This window comes from Sinohyriopsis cumingii, chromosome 12 (assembly GCF_028554795.1).
Source record: "Sinohyriopsis cumingii isolate HCF-2022 chromosome 12, ASM2855479v2, whole genome shotgun sequence".
Taxonomy (NCBI): Eukaryota; Metazoa; Mollusca; class Bivalvia; order Unionida; family Unionidae; genus Sinohyriopsis; species Sinohyriopsis cumingii.
The window spans coordinates 30492446-30517845 of NC_142972.1; the positions used below are offsets into that span (position 1 = coordinate 30492446).

General features: G+C 35.1%; 1 protein-coding gene across 1 annotated transcript in view; it reads left to right on the forward strand.

Moving 5' to 3' along the window:
• LOC149786183 (uncharacterized) overlaps positions 1-25400 on the forward strand; it is an 89053-nt gene that overhangs the window by 16342 nt on the left and 47311 nt on the right. Inside the window, exons 3-6 of the mRNA XM_089976539.1 lie at positions 3561-3634; positions 10542-10671; positions 13195-13305; positions 24586-24640. Of these exons, the coding sequence (XP_089832665.1) occupies positions 3561-3634; positions 10542-10671; positions 13195-13305; positions 24586-24640 (370 nt within the window). The remainder of the gene's footprint in view (positions 1-3560; positions 3635-10541; positions 10672-13194; positions 13306-24585; positions 24641-25400) is intronic.

Here is a 25400-nt window from a genome sequence, read left to right on the forward strand (position 1 = left end):
CCGTGGCACAGACATATGTACATACATACATACGTATCGACAGCACGCAGCATTAAATATTCTGGAAACTCCAGACAGCTCTAAACAACTTTAGACGGCTTCGGACAGCTTCAGACAGCTCTAGTCATATTCACAGTCACCTTGACAATCACACTTCATAGCGACAGACACAATCACAGCGACAGTCACAATCAGCTACAATAACAGTCAGCTACAATAAAACCAAATTGGTCATAATAATAGTTTCTGTATAATCCCTAGATATATAATAATACTTTAACCTCTAGCAGTGACTTGTAATTCAAAGTTCAAATCTGCGTTGTGATAAATGCATTATTACACGATAAGACATTACAAACCGTATAAGCTTCACATATCAAATGAAAATGTAAATTTAACACTTACCCCTATGGCTGGAGAACAATGGAGAGTGTACACTCCTTGACGTGATCCAAAAATGACCAGTGTCGGTTTTAGAAATTGATCTTACTTAAATCCATAGGAGAGTGAGTACAAGTCGGGGTAGAATACCCGTGCATATCATGTTAGTAATGTTACCTCGTCGCAAGTAATCTATGGCTAGGTACATGTTAATACAGTCTCTTACCTGGAAAAACACATTCATCCTAGATAATGTTGTACGCATGTACAACGAGAAATAGTCAAATAGTTTTAAGACAAAACCAAGTTATTTCTTTGCCTAATTCTCTGACACAAATATTGATGAAAGTCAGGGAAAAAGGTGAATTTTCAGTTGCTACATAATCATATAACAAATACATAATTGAGTCACAACTAACAGTTAAATTTATTGAGTTCTTGTGAGTTAAATTATTTTGAGGTCTTAGTGGAATTTTTGAAGGTTGCAGAACTCTTCAGTCAGTTGAGGTACAGTTGGTGTAAAAATCATTTGGTTGCATAAAAACATATTTGTATAGTTAATCCAATTGCTCGTGTGATCTTATTAATATTAATAATCATATTAAACAGACCCTCAGAAATAAAAAATTCTCACAACCAGTCATGGAGAGAATTGCTCAAGCAAGAAGGCCCCAGTTCTGAAAGTGTATGAAGGTAAATGGAAATTTGTTACCTGGAGGTGTACACAAGAACACTAGTAATTGTAGAAATCTATACCTGAAATAACTAACTTCCAACTCTGGCTGTTCGACAAAATGCAGTTAAGACAAGCACCATCAGAGGTTGCTGTTCCATGATCATTGACTGGTACCTTCTTTCATCATAATGGAAGATTATATTGGATAAAACAAAATGTTTACCAACTTCCTCTCCAACTTTTATATACTGCCAAAAATGTTGGCTCTGCGCCCAATGCGGAACCTATCATGGGGTACTAGCTTGTTTGAAAAAAACTCCATTTAAAAACCACTGCTTTCAGGAGCATCTTTGGCTTACCTTTCATACAAGAACTGCTTCCTTATCACATTAATAAATGGCAGGCAGAGTCAGTGAAATACATGCCCTTTCAGTGTCCCCAAATTACATGCAGTTCCAACAAGACAGGTCAGTTTTACTTATGATGGTTCCCTCTATTATTGCCAAAAATAGACTACCGCCCATGGGTAACCAGACCTTTGTACCTAAATCATTGTCTGTTCTGAACATTTCCATTTAAGGCCACTTACAAGATCTTGTATGAACCTTGAAGTGGTATCGTAAAAAGACAGTCATTCTGTCAAAGGAGATCATGCCATCATGCCTCTTTTTTACCTATCGGACAGGGACAGGACAATATAACCACGCAGACCCTTTTGTCCTGGATTAAATGGATTAAGCGGATTATTTGCCCTGAATATCAAGAAATAACTCCAACTCAGGTGAATTTGTTATGCATTTAGACTCACAAGGTTATAATGGTTGTTAGAAACATCACCTTTGACTGGAACTGTTCTCTAACTTATATTATCCATGCTGTGGGACAGATATCTTTCATCCCAGTTGGCTCAGCTTGAGCTGTGATGAAACAAGTCACCTTTCCAGGTTATTCGACAATTTCATACGATGTGGCTTCATGACTTCCACTGGACTTGCAGGAGGGAATATTTTCCCTTTCCACAGCTGCTCTCTGACAGATGGAGTCTTCTCCAGTGGGGTTACCTAGAAGCAGTCTCACATACCTAGGGGACTGTAGATGGGATCTCTGGGGTAAGGGGATGTACCCCCTTCCACCTCTTATGTATTCTTCTAAGGTATTATGATTTGTGTAATGTATTTAAAAAAGAAACTAATTTTTTCTTGTAAAATTTGTTTCTTTGCTAATATTTACCTAATCTTATTACACATACACCCGCCCACCCTCCCCACAGTTACATCCATATAGAAAGTGTCCGTTACACTTGTGTAGTAACTGAGATATTCACTGATTTTTCTCCAATCTCTGTATTAAGGGATCACTTGGCCAGACCACTACCTTGGTAGGTAGATAACTTTTCGCTCTTTTTTAGCTAAAAGTGTTATCTGGGAAGGCTGGATTAGCGAGGTAGTAATAGTTCTTATAAGATACTATGATTGGGTAAATATTTGCAAAGAATCGTATTTTACTAGAATTTTTTTTTCCAAACAGGGTGTAAAAAGGCAATATTTTTTTTGCAAATGACATTGTTACTTTAAATGGTGAGTTTTATATTCTGTTGTCCTTGTAGAAAAATTTCATATTAATACCCACATTGTTCAGGTAAATTTCATATGACACCAACATTGTTCATTTAAATGATTTCAAACCAGTTTATTAGGAGGTTATACATTAAAAAGTCTGGAATAAAATTTGGCCTCAGTTTGATTCAACTTCCATTGAATTATTAGTGGTAAGATGTGACTAATGGAAGCAGGAACCCTGTTTGACTTAGAAATTTACCATTAACTGTAGGAGCCCTGTTTGACTTACAAATTGCCATTAACTTCAGGAATTGCAATTTCAGTTTTGCTGAGTAAAATTTTGAAAAGCTCGATTGGATTGAAAGCAAATATGGCATAATGCTTTCCATTCTAAATCAGGTTTGATTTTAACATTTCCTAGCAAAATTTAATGGAGTGTTGGCTCCTGTTTGAAATACAAATTTACCCTGAAGGTCCATTAACATTTCATTTCAGCTCAAAAACCGAATTTGGTATGAGACTTTACATTAAGATTAGTTTGTGACAGACCTTTACAGCATCATTGCCATGGCCAATTTGACAGAGTTATGGACCCTGTCTTTGAGTGGGGTTGGTGGGGGATTATATCCTTTAATTGCATGATATTGGCAGGGGCATTCATAGTTAGTTAAAGTAAACTGAGGAGCCAGTGATAATAATAAATATGTTTTTGACCTCATATAAAAATAGTAAAATTAAATAATTGGAGTATTATGTATTTTTTTTTTATTAAATTAATTTCTTACAAAGATAAATCTGAAATTCACCATGTATATTTGTTTTCTCAAGTGTGATTGCCCTTGGTAATATAGAAAATACTCCTGATCATTTAAGGTACATTGCTGTCATTTGAACTTCATATGGTGGTGATGGCACATTATCCTGTCACTGTGTTTACCTTTCAGAATGATGTGAGTGAGCAGGAGCAAAGATGGGGTGCAAAAACAGTGGAAGGGTCAGGCCACCAAGCTTCATTCAGGTATAACGGTCTCTTGCAACATTTTACCTTTAGGAAAATTGGAGAATGCTTCACCTACAAATTAGAATTTTTGTTTCTAATTGGTGTTTTGTCCTTGAAATGAAAACAATTCAGTAGCATAGGACATTTAAAAAAGTAAATTGTAATGAAAATTGAATGAGAAAAATGATCTAACTATGCAAGTATATGAATTAATGAAGATAGAAATATCCATTGACTTATGTAATTTTGACTGATACAAATTTTGCTTTTTAATGATTTTGTATGATTTGTTTAAAATTTCATTGTTTTAATGAAGTTAAAAAATAATGATGAAATTATTTACCTAAAACCAAAAATTAGGATACACAAATGGATAAAATGAATGGTATTAAAGATAAATGAATTACATAATTTTCAATGAAAATTAGAGGTAGTGAAACCAAAAATGTCTTGTTACACGATGTCATCTTACACAACATTACCTGCGAATGCAATTTTTGAGTAAGTCAGGGGTTAGCTGCATAAAGATTTAAAGTTGGATATGTTGTATAATACAGACTACATGGTGACTGCATAATTGACTGAGCACATGGAAAAAAATGTGATTAAGTAGACATTCACATCTGCTAAGTGATGAGCCTAGTCATGAGTCAGTGTTGCACCGTAAACATGGGATTGTGGGTTTCCCAAATCTTTTATTTTATTATGAAGTCTTTGGATGTGCTTTTTTGCCTTTTATTGTTTTTGGAAAAAATTTGAAATTCCTTTGGTACATATTCATTATGAAAGTAAATGTAAATTATTTGTGAAACTTGTACATACTGAATTTTGTGTCCTACATCACTTGTCCGTGTTTACAACAGTGTGGATGACTATGAATGGTATAGTAATGGATACTGAATTCTGTGTCCTTTATCACTTGTCAGTGTTTATAACAGTGTGGATGAATATGAATGGTATAGTAATGGATACTGAATTCTGTGTCCTTCATTAGTTGTCAATGTTTATAACAGTGTGGATGACTATGAATGGTATAGTAATGGATAGTGAATTCAGTGTCCTTCATCATTTGTCAGTGTTTATAGAAGTGTGGATGACTATGAATGGTATAGTAATAGATATACTGAATTCTGTGTCCTTTATCACTTGTCAATGTTTATAACAGTGTGGATGACTGTGAATGGTATAGTAATGGATACTGAATTCTGTGTCCTACATCACTTGTCAGTGTTTATAACAGTGTGGATGAATATGAATGGTATAGTAATAGATATACTGAATTCTGTGTCCTTCATTAGTTGTCAATGTTTATAACAGTGTGGATGACTATGAATGGTATAGTAATGGATACTGAATTCTGTGTCCTTCATCATTTGTCAGTGTTTATAGAAGTGTGGATGACTATGAATGGTATAGTAATAGATATACTGAATTCTGTGTCCTTTATCACTTGTCAGTGTTTACAACAGTGTGGATGACTATGAATGGTATAGTAATGGATACTGAATTCTGTGTCCTTCGTAACTTGTCAGTATTTATAACAGTGTGGATGACTATGAATGGTACAGTAATGGATACTGAATTCTGTGTCCTTTATCACTTGTCAGTGTTTACAACAGTGTGGATGACTATGAATGGTATAGTAATGGATACTGAATTCTGTGTCCTTTATCACTTGTTAATGTTTATAACAGTGTGGATGACTATAATGGTATAGTAATGGATACTGAATTCTGTGTCCATTATCACTTGTCAGTGTTTATAACAGTGTGGATGACTATGAATGGTATAGTAATGGATATACTGAATTCTGTGTCCTTTATCACTTGTCAATGTTTATAACAGTGTGGATGACTATGAATGGTATAGTAATGGATACTGAATTCTGTGTCCTTCATCATTTGTCAGTGTTTATAACAATGTGGATGACTATGAATGGTATAGTAATGGATACTGAATTCAGTGTCCTTCATCATTTGTCAGTGTTTATAACAATGTGGATGACTATGAATGGTGTAGTAATGGATACTGAATTCTGTGTCCTTCATCACTTGTCAGTGTTTATAACAGTGTGGATGACTATGAATGGTATAGTAATGGATACTGATTTCTGTGTCCTTCATTATTTGTCAATGTTTATAACAGTGTGGATGACTATGAATGGTATAGTAATGGATATACTGAATTCTGTGTCCTTTATCACTTGTCAATGTTTATAACAGTGTGGATGACTATGAATGGTATAGTAATGGATATACTGAATTCTGTGTCCTTTATCACTTGTCAGTGTTTTATAACAGTGTGGATGACTATAATGGTATAGTAATGGATACTGAATTCTGTGTCCTTTATCACTTGTCAGTGCTTCTTGTTGTTGTTGTTGTTGTTGTGGGGTTTAACGCCATTTTTCAGCATGATAGGCTATACATGGCGGCCGGTATTAATGGTGGAGGAAGAACCCGGAAAACACCGGAAAGAACCACCGACCCACGAGAAAGTCAGTGCTTATAACAGTGTGGATGACTATGAATGGTATAGTAATGGATACTGAATTCTGTGTCCTACATCACTTGTCAGTGTTTATAACAATGTGGATGACTATGAATGGTATAGTAATGGATACTGAATTGTGTGTCCTTCATCACTTGTCAGTGTTTATAACAATGTGGATGACTATGAATGGTATAGTAATGGATATACTGAATTCTGTGTCCTTTATCACTTGTCAGTGCTTATAACAGTGTGGATGACTATGAATGGTATAGTAATGGATACTGAATTCTGTGTCCTACATCACTTGTCAGTGTTTATAACAGTGTGGATGACTATGTATGGTGTAGTAATGGATATACTGAATTCTGTGTCCTTTATCACTTGTCAATGTTTATAACAGTGTGGATGACTATGAATGGTATAGTAATGGATATACTGAATTCTGTGTCCTACATCACTTGTCAGTGTTTATAACAGTGTGGATGAATATGAATGGTATAGTAATGGATACTGAATTCTGTGTCCTTTATCACTTGTCAGTGTTTATAACAGTGTGGATGACTATGAATGGTATGGTAATGGCCTCTATATGATCTTATCCTTATTCGGAGATATCATAATCAGCTGATCCAAGTATGGTTTCTGTATGTCATTACTGCCTGGAGGTATTGCAGTAATTGATCAAAAACTGGTACCCAGACATTGTTTGGACAGTCAATATGCCTGCCTAGCAGCTGATACAAACACCCAGTCAGCAGGTAAATACTATATTAGCTTTATATGTGAAATAAATGTATACTTGCCAGCTATCTGAGCATTTGATAAGAATTCTATTGTAATAATGCAAGGTCCATAGAGCAAGGTGTTCATGCAGATGACTGAATAAAGATTGTAAAAATACCTGAATGGATGATGCTTCTAATTATTTTACTAGCACAGTAAGTGAATCAAGGGAAGATATTTTCAGTGAGCAGCCAAATGAGAAATCAGATTCAAGTTCCAAAGACAGAGTTTGTCCTAAATCAGACATTAACAAATACCATTATAAACTGCATTACTTCCAGAGAGTAGGAGGCAACATTTCCCTGGCTTAAAACAAATGAGTCTGGTAACATGCCAAATAAGGTTTGTTTTGATTCAAAATTGAACATGCTTGTCAATAATGTATCTGATTATAGAGAGGAGACCATGAGCGAGGCAATGAGTGCTTGTCAATAATGTATCTGATTTTAGAGAGGAGACCATGATCAAGGCAATGGGTGCTTGTCAATAATTTATCTGATTATTGATTGGAGACCATGATCAAGGCAATGAGTGCTTGTCAATAATGTATCTGATTAAAGAGAGAAGACCATGATCAAGGCAATAAGTGCTTGTCAATAATGTATGTGATTATTGATTGGAGACCATGATCAGGGCAATGAGTGCTTGTCAGTAATGTATCTGATTATTGATTGGAGACCATGATCAGGACAATGAGTGCTTGTCAATAATGTATCTGGTTATAGAGAGGAGACCATGATCGAGGCAATGAGTGCTTGTCAATAATGTATCTGATTATAGAGAGGAGACCATGATCAAGGCAGTGAGTGCTTGTCAATAATGTATCTGATTATAGAGAGAAGACTATGATCAAGGCAATGGGTGCTTGTCAATAATTTATCTGATTATTGATTGGAGACCATGATCAGGGCAATGAGTGCTTGTCAATAATGTATCTGATTAAAGAGAGAAGACCATGATCAAGGCAATAAGTGCTTGTCAATAATGTATCTGATTATTGATTGGAGACCATGATCAGGGCAGTGAGTGCTTGTCAATAATTTATCTGATTATAGAGAGGAGACCATGATCGAGGCAATGAGTGCTTGTCAATAATGTATCTGATTATAGAGAGAAGACCATGATCAAGGCAATGAGTGCTTGTCAATAATGTATCTGATTATAGAGAGAAGACCATGATCAAGGCAATAAGTGCTTGTCAATAATGTATCTGATTATTGATTGGAGACCATGATCAGGGCAATGAGTGCTTGTCAATAATGTATCTGATTATAGAGAGGAGACCATGATCGAGGCAATGAGTGCTTGTCAATAATGTATCTGATTATAGAGAGAAGACCATGATCAAGGCAATAAGTGCTTGTCAATAATGTATCTGATTATTGATTGGAGACCATGATCAGGGCAATGAGTGCTTGTCAGTAATGTATCTGATTATAGAGAGGAGACCATGATTAAGGCAATGGGTGCTTGTCAATAATGTATCTGATTAAAGAGAGAAGACCATGATCAAGGCAATAAGTGCTTGTCAATAATGTATCTGATTATTGATTGGAGACCATGATCAGGGCAATGAGTGCTTGTCAATAATGTATCTGATTATAGAGAGGAGACCATGATCGAGGCAATGAGTGCTTGTCAATAATGTATCTGATTATAGAGAGAAGACCATGATCAAGGCAATGGGTGCTTGTCAATGTATCTGATTATAGAGAGGAGACCATGATCAAGGCAATGAGTACTTGTCAATAATGTATCTGATTATAGAGAGGAGACCATGATCGAGGCAATGAGTGCTTGTCAATAATGTATCTGATTATAGAGAGAAGACCATGATTAAGGCAATGGGTGCTTGTCAATAATGTATCTGATTAAAGAGAGAAGACCATGATCAAGGCAATGAGTACTTGTCAATAATTTATCTAATTATTAATTGGAGACCATGATCAGGGCAATGAGTGCTTGTCAATAATGTATCTGATTATAGAGAGGAGACCATGATCAAGGCAATGAGAATTGCAGAGGAGGATGTACCTATTGGAAAAATAAGTCTGTTATCAGTTTGATAGAACTTAATGGTTGTGATTTACAAGTTTGAACTACGTCAGCACAGGCTTAATACGGATCATGTAGGACAGCTGCCAAGGTTTTTATTGTTTATAGCCAAGCTATTGATAATGAAGTTGAATAATAGTTTCTGAAAGTAATTTCTTTTGTCTGTCATGAGGGGCTCAGAAAATCATTTTCTAAGCATTTGTCCCTGGACTAGTGAGTTGCAACATATAGTAATACTTGTCCGTTTATATCACTTTAGTCAAATCAGTACACTTGTCCATTACACAACTTCAAAATCCGCAAGTACCCAATGCAACCTTGATACTAAAATGGGTCCAGACCATGAATACATTGTGTTCTGGTTGAAGATACAGGGTTTACAGCCCTTATCATACATGGATGATTTGACATATATAACAAGAGACTAGGTTTGTAATTTGAGAAATTGTAGTTTTCAGCCAAAACACCATTTCTTAATGGTTTTTGAAACTTAAAAAAAAAATCTTGGTGTCTTTTTTTTTAAATGTTGAAAACTTTTGTAAATTTTGTTATTCAGTGAGCTCTCACTCATCTTATAATATTTGTGTTATAATGAGGGGGTACATCTGTTAGAAGTTAAAAATCATACATTTTTCAAAATAGTATGAATTTTTTTTTTGACTGATCAAATGATGTTACATTAAATGGAAGATATCACTAACTTAAATTTGCAAAAAGAATTTCATATGTCACTACAGTTTTCACCAACTTTTGGCTTCAGTAATCAACTTCAATCAAACTCCATTACTCAAGGGTACATGTCAAACTCTTGATTCATGATAAGCTGAAAGTGTTGGAAAGCCATTACATCATGGTCCCATTTAAATGAATACCAAGCAAGCTGCTGTCTCAACATTATGTGCTTTCTATATATATTTAGGTTACAATGGACCACATTGAGTGAAACTTGGTGGAAATTGGCAGAAACACCAAAAATGCTTCTTTCAAATATTATCTTGACTATTTTTCTTTTGAAAAGTAATTGCTGGTGTCTTCAAATTGCTGTGACAATATATAAGTGTTATCTTGAACACCTTATGACTATGGCAAGTGTAACACTGTCAGACGAGACGAAATATCACAGAATTTTGACATTCTCTGGCTCTTAGCTTGTCACAGGTTCAATTCATGAAGATGAGTGGTAGATTGTTGAAAAGGAAAACTTCTCCACCTTAAAATAATTAGATACTAAAATTGCCACTGAAAACGCCAATAGAATTAAGTAATCAAGGCATGGTGTGAAACTGAGATTTTGCTGATAAATAAAAATTTTGTTGCAGAGAATTAATCTAGAAATCCCATACTACTTTCATGCCAATGAGCGACACAAATGATGGGTGAGTTCCATTGGCTGCATTGCTCTGTGATTCACCCTGAAGATCCTAATTATATCTTTTTCTTTCTTCAGGAATGTGTTCCTGTCTCACTGAATATTTCCCATTTCTGCCTCTACATTTATCTGGTTTTTCTGCAGATAACAAATATGATTATCTTACTTTGCATTGTATATCTTTTGATTTTATATTGATTATCTCCGTTTTGTCTGGTCTTTTAGTCTTGACAAATTAAGGAGTGAGGTGCAACACGATGATAAAAAGAAGAAGCAGGAGGAGTTTGAGGAAGGACCCAAGGCTTCCTATGGATATGGAGGGAAATTTGGAGTACAGAAAGATAGAATGGATAAAGTATGTCTTTCCCGGAGGGAGATTTGATTTGGGTTTGGTAGAGAGTGTGAGAGAGAGATGATGATGTGGATGATGATGTTGTATTTAACTATTATCAAGTAAAGTTAAGATAAAAAGTAAATTTACATTGTAGTCATGCCTTATTATTGAATGGACTGGTTTCAACATCATTTGTCACTGATTTTCAGTCTGTAACAAAGGACCTGTTTAGGTGAAAGTAATCTTGGGTTAAGTGTCTCAGACTTTAAGGATGTATTGTGAAATTCATCTAATTCAGACGTAACTGCCTCAGAAAATCCATTTTATATATTGATTTGGGGTCAGATGGGACTTTATTTGCTAACTTTATCAGCTGATTTGGGGTATAAAGAACTTTATTAACTTTCTAGGTCGATTTTGGGTAGAATGGTCTTTAGTTGGTTACTTCAGCTACATGAGCAAAACTTGTGAATAAAATTGACAGAATATTTTGGTATCAATGGTTAAGTTATCACAAGTAATATTCACCTCTGATTTGATAACTAACACCAAATAACTCAGTAATATTCACCTCTGATTTGATAACTAACACCAGATAACTCAGTAATATTCGCCTCTCATTTGATAACTAACACCAGATAACTCAGTAATATTCGCCTCTCATTTGATAACTCACACCAAATAACTCAGTAATATTCGCCTCTCATTTAATAACTCACACCAGATAACTCATGAGCCAGATAACTCATCAACCAAGTAACTCATGAACCAGCATATAACATCAGATCAGGCATGGTTCCCATTTTTTTTCTAGAAAACACATACAGAATTGGCCCCCATTTGTTGAACATGAAGAAAAGTGCAATCAAACTTTGACATGTTGCTAGTTTTATCATCAAAAATGGCATTTCAGAAATCTGATATTGTATGAGGAAATTGCAACTTTTAATGAGAACTTGTACATTTTTTAAAGTTTTCTCGACAGAAAAAATCTTTGTACACTGTAAATAACAATATTTGTCACTGTTTGTGACCATGAAAATATCAGTGATACCTACTGGTGTCAGCAGTTTAAGAAATAAATGCCAATTAAATTACTGAAGTCAAGTGAAATTTGTTGATATTTTTTATTGTTTAATTCAGTTTCAGTGTAATAATCATGAATGCTGTATGCATTCTTGTATTGAAATGTGCAGAGTGCGAGTCTGTTGTCATAGCTATGTCCATAAGTATTTTTGAGAGGTGAAGTATGTAAGGACTTGTGTTTTGATATCAGATTTGTGAAAATGTTTGTGGCAATTAATTAAAACTAGACATGCTTAGGCTTATCACATTAATGACATCTTTTGTATCAAAGCTAAAATAGGAAGTAGAATAACAAAACAAGAATGATGAAAGGTATCCAGATCCTACTATAGTAATGGCTAATGGTGATGATGATGTGTCAAGTCAACTCATTTCAATTTACCAGTCATACACTGTTTTGAATATTGTTATTTTGGTAACATATCCAGCATTAATTTGTGGTTTATTCTACTAATTTGCAAATGTGGTCAGTAATAGCAAGAGAAATAAGCAAAAGTGGTATTTGTGGATGAAAAGCTTTGTTTCACAGATATGGTTTATTGTGGAATAGTGAGTTGAAAAATTTGTAGTGGACTTCAAATTCTTGAATTGACACTCATAGGTTTGTTCAGGGATGAGCAGAAATTTCACTATTTCCTGCAATGAAGTCATCAACATCAGTATTTTACTAATATAATAATATTTTTTTAAAAATTGATTTTCAACATTGTGTCCCTAGTTTATGAATAAAGGAAATTTTATTTTGTTGTGAATCAACAGTAACAGTCTTCATTCACATGCAAACAGGAGTTTTTTTGGAGGTACACATGTCATGTGTTTTGAATCCTGTTGATGTTATGTTTTTAACGATCTTTCAGAGGTTGGCTGTCTTGAAAATAAAGGCAATTTATGCACAGAAAAGTGAACAAGTTCATTTGAAAAAGTATCTTATTGACAGCTATTTCCAAGATGAGTATTAAAAAGAGCATTAAACCATTTAACATCACTGGCCCTCATCATCTTCTCATTGTCAGTGTCCAGCCAGGATGGCATCCCCTGCTTAAATTTGCAGCATTTCCTGTGTAATTCATTCCCTTCATTATATTGTGGTCTGTGTTTTTTGGACCCTGTTGTGCATGGGTTATTCAGGAAGAGGTATATCCTATTATATCTCTGCATATTGCAAAAAAAAATTATTGTGATTTTAAGAAATTATAGTTTTAGCAGCTGTTAAATTTATGTATTTGTCTGTGATAAAAAGGCATGTTTGAGAATTATATTTCATGATAGGGCTTGTTGTAACCACCACATCCCAAAACAGTTGCTGTCATGACTAAAAACCCATCCATGGTATTTTAAGACTGACACAGAATACAATAAGCAAATAGTCTAATGGTTTGTTTGTTTGTTTGTCCATTTATTTACAGAAAAACCTCAATACAACGTTGTAAAAACTAAATGACTTGTTTTGATTATCAGAGTGCAGTGGGACATGAATACCAGGCTGAGTTAGGGAAGCACAGTAGTCAGACAGATGTGGCGAAGGGATTTGGAGGAAAATATGGTGTCCAGACAGACCGCGTTGACAAGGTCAGTCCAAGTTAATTATGGTGCAGATATACTGTTTATTATCCCCAAGTATATGTGCAGATATAGCTATCATTATGTCCAACAGCCTGTCTGTAAGCATTTTCCTTACTGTGATATAGCTTACAACCCTTCAGTGAATTTCATCAGACTTGATATTCATGTCCAGCAAGTTCTGTAGAGGTGTCATTTCATACTTAGAATTCTTTAGGTTCATTATAAATGTTACCAGAGAAATAAAGTGATGCATAAGTATTTTATACAATGACAGTAATGGACCATAGAGTACTAGCATAAATATTATATACATTGACAGTAATAGACCATAGAGTACTAGCATACGTATTATATACACTGACAGTAATAGACCATAGAGTACTAGCATAAGTATTTTACACCTTGACAGTAATAGACCATAGAGTACTAGCATAAGTATCATATACATTGACAGTAATAGACCATAGAGGTATTGTATACATTGACAGTAATAGACCATAGAGTACTAGCATAAGTATTTTACACCTTGACAGTAATAGACCATAGAGTACAAGCATAAGTATTATATACATTGACAGTAATAGACCATAGAGGTATTGTATACATTGACAGTAATAGACCATAGAATGCTAACATAAGTACTATATACATTGACAGTAATAGACCATAGAGACCTAGGATAAGTATTTTATACAATGACAGTAATAGGCCATAGAGTAATAGGATAAGTATGATATACACTGACAGTAATAGACCATATAGTACTAGCATTAGTATTATATACATTGACAGTAATGGACCATAGAGTACTAGCACAAGTATTGTATACATTGACGGTAATGGACCATAGAGTACTAGCATAAGTGTTATATACATTGACAGTAATAGACCTTAGAGCACTAGCACAAATATTGTATACATTGACAGTAATAGACCATAGAGTGCTAGCATAAGTACTATATACATTGACAGTAATAAACGTTAGAGTACTAGTGTAAGCATTTGATACATTGACAGTTACAGAACATAGTGTGTTAGCATACATATTATATACATTGACAGTAATAGAGCATAGAGTACTAGCATAAGTATTATATACATTGACAGTTACGGAACATAGAGTACTAGCATAAATATTATATGTATTGACAGTATTACATCATAGAGAAATAGTGTAAGCATTTTATACATTGATGGTTACAGAACATAGAGTACTAGCATAAGCATTTATGCATTGACAGTTATAGAACATAGAGTATTAGCATAAGCATTTTATACATTGACAGTTACAGAACATAGAGTACTAGCATTAAGTACTATATACAGTGACAATAATAGACCATAGAGTACAAGCATAAGTACTACATACATTGTCAGTAATAGACCATTGAGTACTAGTGTAAGCATTTTATACATTGACAGTTACATAACACAGAGTACTTGCATAAATATTATATGTATTGACAGTAATAGGTCATAGTGTACTAGCATAAGTACTGTATACATTGACAGTAATAAATCATAGAATACTAGTGTAAGCATTTTATACATTGACAGTTAAAGAACATAGAGTACTAGCATAAATATTATATACATTGACAGTTATAGAAAATAAAGTGCTAGGATAAATAGTATATACATTGACAGTTATAGAACATAGAGTACTTGCATAAATATTATATTATTGACAGTAATAGGTCATAGTGTACTAGCATAAATACTGTATACATTGACAGTAATAAACCATAGATTACTAGTGAAAGCATTTTATGCATTGACAGCTACAGAACATAGAGTACTAGCATAAGTATGAAATACATTGTCATTATAGAGTACTGGTATAAAGATTATACATTGGCAGTCATAGACCATAGAGTACAAGCGTAAGTTGTTTTGGGGTTTAATGCCATTTCTCAGTGTAAGGTAGGCTACACAGTTTGCCAGTTTAAATGGTAAAGGAAGAACCCAGGAAAACCCAAGTAAGAACCATCAACCCAAAGCAACTTTTAGAAAATTGCTTAATAGAAACAACAACCAAAACAGAAAGCATTATGGCATAAAGCTCTTGCAAGTTCACACAAATTAGGTCAAACTCTCAGCTAGTATGACTGTCATTAATAAAAATAGAAAAACCCTAAAACTACATCTTTTAAATTAGTGACAGAAAATAATCGTGTATATATAAAGGTCTTAAGATTTAAACAAAGACCATTGATCTGCTGTTAAATAAGACTGTTGTTTCTAAAATATAAAAAAAACTTGAAACAGACTTTCAAAAACTGACTAACAGAATTTTACCAAATTTGGCCATTATCATCCTGGAATAAAGGCCTTTAGGTTAGTATAAACAATACAGAGCTGCCATAAAATTTGCCAACTTCACTGTAAAAAAAGACAAAATTTCTAAAAATCAGTTAAACAGAATCTGACCATATTAGACTAGAAACACTTTTGTATGAAGTCCTTTCACAAATGATGCTGATCTGGCATCCAATATGGCTGCTGTTACTAACAAATATAAAGCTTTTAAATGTCAGAAGTATGTTGCTATTAAACTCAGAATTCTTTGCCAGCTGTCCTTGCATTTTAGATAAATGTCAGCCAGGTGTGTGGTCTAAGGCCCACTTGGGCCTGTTGTCTTTGTATAACATGCATCCCACTGCGTAAGCATAGACCCAGATTTGCCATCACAAAAATGCATTTGCAGATAAGGATTAATGCTGTTAGTTTGAAATCATAAGTGGAGCAAACAGTGTATTCCTTGATTTCCCATTGCATTATGCAATGGCCAGTCTTGGTGTACACTGTTTTGCAGTTGTTTGCAAGCTTATAAGGGAGCAGATATAGTGGTGGATTGAATCAGAGCCCACTGTCAGACATCTCATTTTCATGCCAGAGCAGCAGAACTCAGTGGTTAATATACTGTACTCACTGCCAGAAGGATATTAGTTCAATTTCTACCATTAAATTAGCCCAGGTTGGCTACTGTGGCATGTCCTTATGCAAGGCACTTTACACAATTTGCCATGGATGATAAAACCTTGATGTGTTATAGTACCTTATAATTAAAAAAAAACAAACAAAACATTTTCAGGTTGGCTAAAATAACATCTTTTATTGTAATGAAAATCAGTCTGCTAATACCAACATCAATATAGTGACCACAACAAAACTTAAAATATGTACTTGCTTTGGTCAAATTGTGTCCATACATTAGGATTAAATCCAAATCATAGCTTAAAGGAGACCAGAAACCAATGGAATTATTGAATAATAATAAAGGTACTATAGCTGTAAACCTTATTCTGAAATATCATCTGCGACCGTAATGCCAATATTAAAATATTGGCCTATCTTCTAGGAGCTGAATTTCCGTGACCTCGTATGCAAAATTTCCGCGCCTATTCGGTTACTTTCGGGATGTGACGTCATAGTAGCGACTCCAGCAGCCCAAGTGGGAGTTGCCAGAGTAAAAGACAATACCGTTTTGCATTGCTTACGGGTGTAATAAAACATTAAGAAAAGCCAGTGGACAACATTTTTTTTCTTTTCCGAAAGATAAAGGCATAATGAAAGAATGGATACGTTATTACAAACGAGTCGATTTCAAAGCAACACCATACAGCCCTATGTACTCGTTACATTTCTGAAAGAACTGTTACGAGAGGGATTCTGAAAAAATGGCAGCTCAAGGATACACAAATGCTAGGCCTAGACAAAAAGTTGGCGCTGTTCCAGACATAACGTTGAATATTTTAAATCCTGGGGAAAGTGCTGAACGTGCGAGTTACGAAAATAGGCAGAAGACCGAGTAAGTGACCACAAAATGCAACAATCACTTCACAGATCTTTTATCTACACCAGCAGTGCTAAAAATAAATCGGATAGCCCGACACCCTGGGCCCCTCTGGTTTTAGTTCCGGCCCATCCTGTATTCAAAATGAGGTGCCCGTCAGGCTTGTCGAAACAAAAATTGTTTGCCTGAGGAAACTTTGATCGTGCTGGTGAAATTAGTAAATGTATTTTCAAGGTGTTGACATACATGCCTTAACACGGCACAATCTAAATCAAATCACTACTGTCCAAGGTGAAATTTAGATTTGATTTTAATCAAATGGAGGCTTTGCCAAAAATAATATTCTAAACCTGTCGTGTTTCGAGAAAACACAATTTTCAGTAATCTTATAAAAATTACAAATTTAAAAAAAAAATCATTGTATACATCTAGTATGTATAAACGGTAATCTGTAATGATTGGAACTGATATAAAACTATTCCTTGGGCAGTTTAAATAACAGCGATTAAAAGAAAAGAGGTCAAAGTTTCACATTAAATGGCTGACCATAGAAACGGGGAGGGGGGACTATTGACCCAACCCCTTGCCCCAATGTGCGAGCGCCGGTGGAACGTACCTTTTCTCCATGTGATACGCCTTATTATTCCCCCAGGACAAGCCCATTTTGTATATTCTGGTCAGCTTTGGCTAAATTGCAAAATAGCTAAAGTTTTGATTTAAGTACGCAAACAATAAAGCCGATGTGACTAATGAACATACTCCATCCTTGCATTGATCTTGTGAAAAGGACTGCCCTTCGGACATACTTCAAAGAAACCCTGTTCGACCGTGTGTGTGTGTGTGTGTAAGCACCAGCAATTGATTGCCAAAATAAACGATGCCTATTTTGTTGTTACGTACGATGCCATGGACTTCAGGTTTAAGTCTTAATGCATGTAACACTGTTTGCTGAACAAAATATTTATTCAGAATTAGTTCTTTAGGGCCGCATATACTGCATCAATCATGGTAATTAAAGTTTACATATACGGTCGAGGGAATGTCAGGTGTTAACTGGCCAAGTTTCTTCGGCGGAAATGGAGATGCGATTTTGTTTGCATAGAAAATTTCACAGTGATCATTCATTTAAGCTAATTGGTGACAATTGTATTTTTTTAATTTTGTTATACTATAGTACTGTTGTAGTTGTTTAAAAACATCTGAAATTTACTTGAATAATGTGTAATTTTCACGTTCTATTTACTGAAGAAGTAAAAAAAGAAGAAAAAAACTGTTGTGTGATATTAATTATTTCGTCCAGTGCCGGATTTAGACGTGTGTGTGTGTGATTTGAATTTTTAACGTAGCTTTAACAATTTTTCAGTCATACCACTACGATGTCTGCAGTGTGGCAGCTTAGACTGTGGATTGCATACGTTATATCTATTTATAAACGGTTTGGGGTTGGTTTTTTCTTATGACAAATGAAAATTGACAGACATAATGTAATTATCGGGACTTCGCTGCGAAAAATTTAGAGATATTACGAGATCGGGATGTAGATGAGGAAATACCCCCAAAATCAGGAGGTTTTTCTCCCGGCTTGAGAGTTGACAGGTATGAACTGTCCGGGCTTGTGGAATTTCAGTCAGGGCTTGAGTTTATTTAAGTCACCAGCCAGGGGCCTGTGCCTAAAAAAATTGTTTTAACACTGACCAGTACAGTACATAAACTATTATATCAGACTGCAGATTCAAGTTTTGAATGTGCAACCCAAATGTGGTCTCCTTCCGTCTGCCTCGCTCGCCAATGTTTATGTTTGTATTCGAGGACTGGCTAGTATTGCGTCAAGGTACCACGTGATCTGTCGTCTCATTAAAACTCGGAAAAACTCGGCAATTTACGGAATCGTGGTATCTTCCATGCAATAAAATCACTACCCGCTTACGATATTTAATTTATAAACATGTCAGTCGAATTAAAATCTGTAGAGAATTACATACGTAGAAGGAAAATTTTGATTTCTAGTCTCCTTTAACCTTATTTATTTGAACCTTTTTCAAATACAAGTTCATCTGAATATATTTAGTTCCTCTTGCTGACTGGTTAGGTAAAACCTAAACGTGTTTTGAAAAACTGACAATTTGAAATAAATTCATGTCTTCCAGGGATTTTAGATAATCAAGGCTGAACTTGATATGTAAAGGAGGTATTTGGTATTAAATTGTTTTTACATTAATTAAATAGTATGCTATATAACACAAGCTGTTTGTGATGAGTGGTATACTGCATTATTGTTATGCATATCTGTATTTTGTGTTTCATTTTTAATTCATGATTGTAGATTATGGGGGTTATTTTAGTAAACACTTTATTTAGTTTCATGATAATGGGTTACACTTTTAGTTTGGGTAATCATGTTAATGTGGCCATTTGACCCTGGAAGGTGCAGAAGTGATCTTGTGTACCAATTTGATGGGATTTGAGCCAGGTCACCTGATTTCTGATTGGTTTGCTGTTAAAGAACCTACATTGGAAAGTTCTAGAAATAAATTTCTGACCCTCATTCTTGTTCTGAAATTGTGTCCTAGATTTTTTGTTATACAACATAGTGAGTAATAGTTAATTATTCCTATCTTGACCTCTTTAGTGAAGTCAGTCATTTAGTTGTGTTCAGTCATTATTTGAGAGAATTTATTTATTTCAATTATTCATTGGAATTAAAAAGTGCTCGTAGACTTAGGACTAAATATCTATTTTGGAATTGCTATGAATTCATTTAAAGACATTCTTGATTATATCATTTTTGTACATCAAGACTCTTGAGACATTATCACATTGGAGGATACTGGCACATCAGAACATTCAAAATTTGAGTTCATTCAGAAAACCATTGGAACTCATTGAATTCTGTCTACTCTTGGACTTGGGGTGGGACATTTAGGACTACTTGGGATTTCATTCGTGATAAATATTTTGAATTTTTCACTTTGAATTCCTGGAAGTATATTGTTTGTTGAATTTTACAAACCTGATGGTTTTTGCTTAGTTTTATACCATAAAGTTGTAATAGTTATTCAGTGATTTTGATTATTTCATGTCAGATGAATATGAGTTTACATAATTGGCCATACAACTTGGATATCCTGATAATCATGACTTGTCTATTCTGTCAGACAAGTTGCAATAATGTGCAGTTTAGATTTGACTTTTAGTATATGTCATTATGGCACAGAAATGTGATTTAACATACATAAATGATGCGTTTGCACAAATATTGTTGTTTATATGTTGAGGTTAGATTAAACAGAATGTTTGATTAAGTTATAGATAAGTCAGCTAATTGATAGTGATGTTTATCAAGGTATGATGTGTTTTAAACTTTGTTTTAAGCCAGCTCAGTAATCGGTTGGTTTGTCACAGTAGTGGGACACTTGTGCCAGAAAACTTCATAGTACATTTGATTCTTCCCAGTTTATTAGCGCATTGAAATCCATTCTTACATTTCCTGTGTGGAATTTATATTGGTTTTGTGAAGAATATGAAGACATGAGGTGATGTGAGCTGTTGCCTACTCATGAGACCATGCATACAAAAATTACACAGCTTTTATTAGCATTAGCATGTTTAGATGTGTGATTAATTTACATGGTAACAGAGAAATAAACTTAAAGAAGCTTAATTACAGACTATAAGTGATATATTTTTATGACTGAAATTGTGTACTGAGCAACAAGTGTTCTGAGTTCAAGAGTTGTAACACTTTTATGATTTGGTTTGGTTTGGTGCTTCACAGCACAGCAACACAAATAGGTCATATTAGTGCTGAGGCAACTGGAGTAAAATGCTTGTAGCTGACTCAGGCTGGTCCAGCTAGAAGATTTGATCTGACACTCTATTGGTTGTGAATCTGGTATGCTAACCACTGAGCCACCAAGACTCCCTCAGAAGGAAGGACAGGAAATGAAACTTTAAGCTGGAGAATTTATGCAGTAAATATTAGCCATTTATTTATACAAACATGATATACAGCTGACAAATTTAAACAATAAATATTAGGCTTTTGTTTTTTTACAGATTTGATATTACACTGGCAGATTTGAGCACTTTATATTGTCCATTCGTTTAAACAACAAAAATGCAAAATTAACAGGTATGGTTATTGTAAAAACATTAAGCACATTGTGTTATACGTATAGTTATTGTAAATATATTATTAGGCACATTGCATTATAGGCATACTTATTGTAAATATATTAAGCTCATTAGATTACATGTATAGTTATTGTAAAAATCATTATTAAGCACATTAGATTACAGGTATAGTTATTGTAAATACATTATTGAGCACATTACATTACAGTAAAACAATAACTAATAATTAAGAGTACATTAGTAATTAAAAATGTTACCTTGCAGATTCTAGCTTAGACATTAGACAAATGATGAGTTATGAGTATGAAAGATGTAACAAGTAAAAATAACTAGCCATGATTAATCACTTTTTAGAAGTCATGTCCTGGAGTCATGTCCTTGACAAATACTTAGGAAACAAAATTGTACAGACCTGCTTGACTTTAAAGATGTGACATAACTCAGTGTTATTGCTCTGTGATGTTGTAGAGTGTTTCACCATAGAGTGGCAAACAATTTCTATGATATAATGTTCTCATGCAAATGAAGGTGAGTTTTGTGTGATAAATAAGTTGTGTGTGTTGTGTTGTGTGATAAATTAATTGTTCACGTATTTTATAACAGGTTGCTATCAGCATTGGTGGGGATTGTTGTCCCTGCTCTTTAGCATTCATTTGGAGGAAATTGTTACCTTACATGTACAGACCCTTTGTCTGTTTTCCCCACTGTATAGCATTGGTAGGGATTGTGATACCCACTCATGAGCATTGTGTGGGATTGTGATACCCACTCTGTAGCATTGATGGGGATTGTGATACTCTTTCCATGACATTGGTTGGGATTGTGATACTCACTCTATAGCATTTGGTGGGATTGTGATACCCACTCTGTAGTTTTAGGTGGGATTGTGATACTCATTCTGTAACATTGGTTGGGATTGTGATACTGTATAGCATTTTGTGGGATTGCGATACCCACTCTGTAGCATTGATGGGGATTGTGATACTCTTTCCATGACATTGGTTGGGATTGTGATACTCACTCTGTAGCATTTGGTGGGATTGTGATACCCACTCTGTAGTTTTAGGTGGGATTGTGATACTCATTCTGTAACATTGGTTGGGATTGTGATACTCACTGTATAGCATTTTGTGGGATTGCGATACCCACTCTGTGGCATCATGTGGGATTGTGATACCCACTCTGTAGTATTGGGTGGGATTGTGATACTCACTCTGTAGCATTGGGTGGGATTGTGATACCCACTCTGTAGCATCATGTGGGATTGTGATACTCATTCTGTAGCATCAGGTGGGATTGTGATACTTGCTCTGTAGCATTCGGTGGGATTGTGATACCTACTCAGTAGCATTGTGTGGGATTGTGATACCCACTCTGTAGCATTGGGTGGGAGTATGAAAGATGTGACAAGTAAAAAAAACTAGCCATGATTAATCACTTTTTAGAAGTCATGTCCTTGACAAGTACTTAGGAAACCAAATTGTACAGCCCTGCTTAACTTTAAAGATGTGACATAACTCAGTGTTATTGCTGTGTGATGTTGCAGAGTGTTACACCATAGAGTGACAAATGATTTATATGGTATAATGTTCTGATGCAAATGAAGGTGAGTTTTGTGTGATAAATAAGTTGTGTGTGTTGTGTTGTGTGATAATTAATTGTTCACGTATTTTATAACAGGTTGCTATCAGCATTGGTGGGGATTGTGATACTCTTTCCATCACATTGGGTGGGATTGTGATACCCACTTTGTAGCATCAGGTGGGATTGTGATATTCGCTCTGTAACATTGGGTGGGATTGTGATACTCACTCAATAGCATTTGGTGGGATTGTGATACCCACTTTGTAGCATCAGGTGGGATTGTGATACCCACTCTGTAGCATCAGGTGGGATTGTGATACCTACTCTGTAGCATTGGGTGGGATTGTGATACCCACTCTGTAGCATTGTGTGAGATTGTGATGCCCACTCTGTAGCATCATGTGGGATTGTGATACCCAGTCTGTAGCATTGGGTGGGATTGTGATACCCACTCTTTAGCATCAGGTGGGATTGTGATGCCTACTCTGTAACATTGGGTGGGATTGTGATACCCACTCTCTAGCATCAGGTGGGATTGTGATACCCACTCTGTAGCATCAGGTGGGATTGTGATACCCTTTGTCTGTTCATTCATCTAACCATCTGAATCACACTCTTTCTCCACTTGAGTGGAAATACAGCTAACTTGGTAAGTTAGTTGCTGAGTTGGAAATGTTTCTACAAAATGGATTTGATATGTTTGACATTTGGACTCATTCCTCTTGGGTCCCTGAAAGAGAGTTAAAGGTCAGTCTGTTTTTGCTAAAGTTTTAAATATGCAATCATATATAAAATAATATTGGTTATGAAGCATGGTTTTGGTATAGAGGAATATGCTATTAAAAGCATGAAATTGACTATGAAAGCCATCAATGTAGTTATACCACTGTCAATTTTTTTAAAATGTCTTTATATTGATAAGTTTAAATTTGCATTTGTTTACTCTTTACCGATTAGGAAAAAAAATATATACAGTCGTGTATGTGAGACTGCAACATTTACACATCTAAATGGCTTAGTTTGCTTTACTGCTTGTCACTCTTGACAAAATTGGTGTGAATAAACATGCATGTTGTACATTTGCATGTCTGGGCAATACCTCTGATTGTATTATCAATATTTTTCATTTTGCATATACATGTAACAGTACTAAATAAAATCTAAGGATGTTGTAACTAAATTATTGGCTGTTTTCAACAAAGACATATCTTGCAAACTAAATCATAAAAAGAGCTCGATGACATAAAGCAAATAAGGGTGTCCTGGCTGGCCAAGTGGTCTGAAGTGCTGACCTTTAGCAATCACTGCCATCTAACCTCTGTCCATGTGGGTTCAAGTCTTGGGATTGGCCAATGTGGGTATGTGAGAAAACTTGCCAGTACTTTCCAGTGGGTTGGTGGTTCTTACTCCACCAGTTATACTGTCCAACATGTATAGCCTATCTTGCACTGAGAAATGGCATTAACCACAAAACAACAACAATGTTCAGCGAGGAATATAATCGCAGTTGAAAAAGGTACACTATTGCCCATTGTAAATGTCTTACACATAAATAGTTGTAAGCCTAACATGCAGATTGGGTGAGAAAGTTGAGTTCTGAAACTGTTCAATTAAATGACATCATTTTGGTTAATTTATACCAACTACATGTTTAAAACTTTTGGTAAATATTGCAGCCATAACAGTAGGATGCTGTCAGAAATTGGTAAGAATGTTGAAGCATATACATATGTGGAAAAACCTTCTATTATTATTGTGTATTCCATTTACAGTCAGCAGTGGGTTTTGATTACCAAGGGAAAACAGAGAAACATGCATCACAGAAAGGTATGTGTTATTGAAATGAACTTGCACATGAGCTTTAACGGTTGTGCATAGTGTTTATTTTTTTATTGGTTATATTTGAGAGTAAGAAAAATCCTTTGAATCAATTTGCGTAGAAAAATTGCATCTATTTGTTATGATTATAGAAACTGTTAGAATTAACAGACATTACCAGTCATGAGGGAGCTCAAACAGAAGAAAGTGACTCTTACTTTTGTGAAATTATATTATTGTAAGCATCAACAGCAAACTTTACCACTATAGCTAACTTTCCAGGCTCTTTGATGAGAAACAGTTAGCACTCATCACAGTTAAACTTACTGGCCCATGATAACTAGTACAGTGTGCTATCATAGAAGAGAGGGTACCACACTAATCAATAACCTTTCTGATCTTCTGCTGATTTGGATTTCACCAGGCCAATGGCACTGGACCCTTGCCAAGTGGACTTTTCATGGGGATTAACCTGGATGGACAAGACCAATTGAACTGCTCTCAAGACCTTAATTAGTTCACCTATGATACTAGTTCTCCTCACAACTTTGGTAGTTGGCAGGCGAAATCAGTAATGCATTTCTTGGTGGATCCATCTACTTACAGTTCCAACATGACGGATCAATATCGCACATGAATCCCCCCACTTGCAAGGGCGTCATTGACTAGCCTTGCTTACAAGGCCTGCTTCGTCATTTGCATTAGCTACAGCAGGAAGAATCAGCAAAATATATTTCTTATCAGTGGACCTGAATTCCAGAGAATTCTG